We start from the raw sequence: 2,500 nt of genomic DNA on the forward strand, positions 1-2,500 counted from the left end.
TGTGTGTGAATGTGTGTGTGAATGTGTGTGTGAATGGGTGAATGTAATGCACAACCTATGTAAAGAGCTTTGGATAAAAGCTTTTTGACATGCATTCCGTTCTCTGTGTGTTCCAGCCTGCGACATGAACGTGCACAACGTCTGCGTGGCCAACGTGCCCAGCCTGTGTGGGACGGACCACACGGAGCGGAGGGGTCGCATCTTCCTCAAGATAGAGGTCAGCGGAGACAGACTGCACGTCACAGGTCGGTGGCATATAGCGCCCCCTTCTGCTGTGTTACTGTAAATACACAATGTACCGCAAGGATGTGTCCCAACTAGGGATGGGTATCGTTAGGATTTTTACGAGTCCGGTTCCGGTTCTGCTTATCGGATCCGGTTCCTATCGGTTCCATATTTCGGTTCCAAAATGGCAAAAAAATAAGAGGTCAAATGTTTATTTAATAGAGATGCACCGAATGGAAAATTCTTGGCCGAAACCGAATACGGAATACAGGAAACACTTGGCCGAAGACCGAATAGCCGGAAATTATTAATTACAAACATATATATACATAAAAATAAAAATAAATTACCATTGCTGTCATGGCTGTGCCTCTGTTATAGAGCTACATGATTATGGCATAACTATAATGGGTCCATATTGGGATCAGTTATTTTAAACATATTTATTTATTGTGTAGAATTATTGATTAACTATTGTGTAGTAATAAAATACAATATGCCTCAAAACATTACCTTGCCATATTCAAGAAATTAAAACAAATATTGAATAGCCTAGCAAAAGGCATTATAATGTATGCAGTTGCATTATTGCACACAGCCAAAATGCATTCATAATATTAGGTCTGCCATTCCTTCCTTTTGAAGAAGTTACTTTCAGTTTCATTGTTTAAAGACACACACACACACACACACACACACACACACACACACACACACACACACACACACACACACACACACACACACACACACACACACACACACACACACACACACACACACACACACACACACACACACACGCGCACACACACACACACACACACACACACACACACACACACACACACACACACACACACAATCAAACAGAAGCGTTCAAAGCTGGTGTTAATTATTTTGCCCTGCGCAAGCTCTTTGCTAGCGCTGGTTTTCCAACTGATGTTACACCCTCTGACAACAGCAAATCTTGGTTACAAAGTTTGCAGGGCACAGGGCAGGCTATTCCTTCTCTTACTACTTCAGTTGAGACGGTGGTGAGTGAGGGGAGGGGGGGCGGTGCGAGGAGGAATGTTGGTGGGCTGAGTTTGCCCGGAGGAGCAGCAGCTCTACTCCTCCATACAGAGAGACGCAACTGATGTATACTTCTCCATACAACGGTGTTTTACCGGATTTGTGATTTTTGATCAGATTGTGCTGTTTGTGTAGGACTTCTAAACGCCTTTGTTTGAACGGCTTTTAGCGCGTCTAGGTTATGCAGAACCGAAATTACATATTTTGTATGGGTACCCAGTACCGACCATTTCTTTATCGGTTCCTACTTGGAGCCGTATTTCGGTACCCAACCCTAGTCCCAACACTTTTTTTTTCAAAGGGTCCATTATTTACCGCCCCTCGCTTGTCACTGTAGTCAGCCGTGACAAGAGACTAGAATACACAGGGGATTGGGAATTGGCAGTGGTGGAAAGTAACTAAATACGTGTACTCAAGTACTGTACTTAAGTACAATTTTGAGGTATTCGAGAATTTCCAATTTCCAATACTTTTACTTCTACTCCACTACATCTCAGAGGCAAATATTGTACTTTTACTCCACTACAATTATTTGAAAACTTTAATTTCTAGTTACTTTGTAGATTTTGATTATTATTACAAACCATACAGTAGGCTAACCACTTAAGCCCTATATTGGCCATTTGAAAATAGCAGATCTACAAGTGCAACGCATTGTGAGTTTGTAGATCTTTTCCACCACTGGAGGCTGGTGTGTTGTTTTATAGTAGTTTAATTAATATATCGGCCATTTGAAAATAGCCTTTCTACAAGCCCACAATGTGTCGCGATTCGACACATTGTGAGCTTGTAGATCTGCTATTTTCAAAAGATTTGTATACATTTGAAAACTTGAAATGGGACATTTTGTATAATGACTACTTTTACGTTTGGTACTAGAAGTACATTTTGATGCAGATAATTTTATACTTTTATAAGTATTTCTACATTGCAGTATTGATACTTGCACTTAAGTAAAACATTTTTCCACCACTGTGAATTGGCATAATGACTAGAGTAAATTGAGAGAAAACGGAAAATAAAAATGTAAAGTCAAGAAAAACCTTGAACCCCCACGCGTCTCTCTCTCTCTGTTCACCCCCCCCCCCCCCACACACACACACACAGACACACTCCCATCCAATACTTCAGGTTCATGAAGTTGTGTAATTGCTTAATTTGTGGAATTGGAAGTGAGAAAAGGAGAAGTTGTTAATGTTCT

The 2,500-nt window shown here is 41.0% G+C and overlaps 1 protein-coding gene across 1 annotated transcript in view; it reads left to right on the forward strand.

The window, feature by feature from the left end:
• Positions 1 to 2,500, forward strand: part of prkcab (protein kinase C, alpha, b) — a 205,371-nt gene that overhangs the window by 159,031 nt on the left and 43,840 nt on the right. Inside the window, exon 5 of the mRNA XM_080445916.1 lies at positions 117 to 245. Coding sequence (XP_080302042.1) covers positions 117 to 245 — 129 coding nt within the window. The remainder of the gene's footprint in view (positions 1 to 116; positions 246 to 2,500) is intronic.

This window comes from Gymnoscopelus braueri (genome assembly GCF_963280865.1).
Source record: "Gymnoscopelus braueri genome assembly, chromosome: 13".
Taxonomy (NCBI): Eukaryota; Metazoa; Chordata; class Actinopteri; order Myctophiformes; family Myctophidae; genus Gymnoscopelus; species Gymnoscopelus braueri.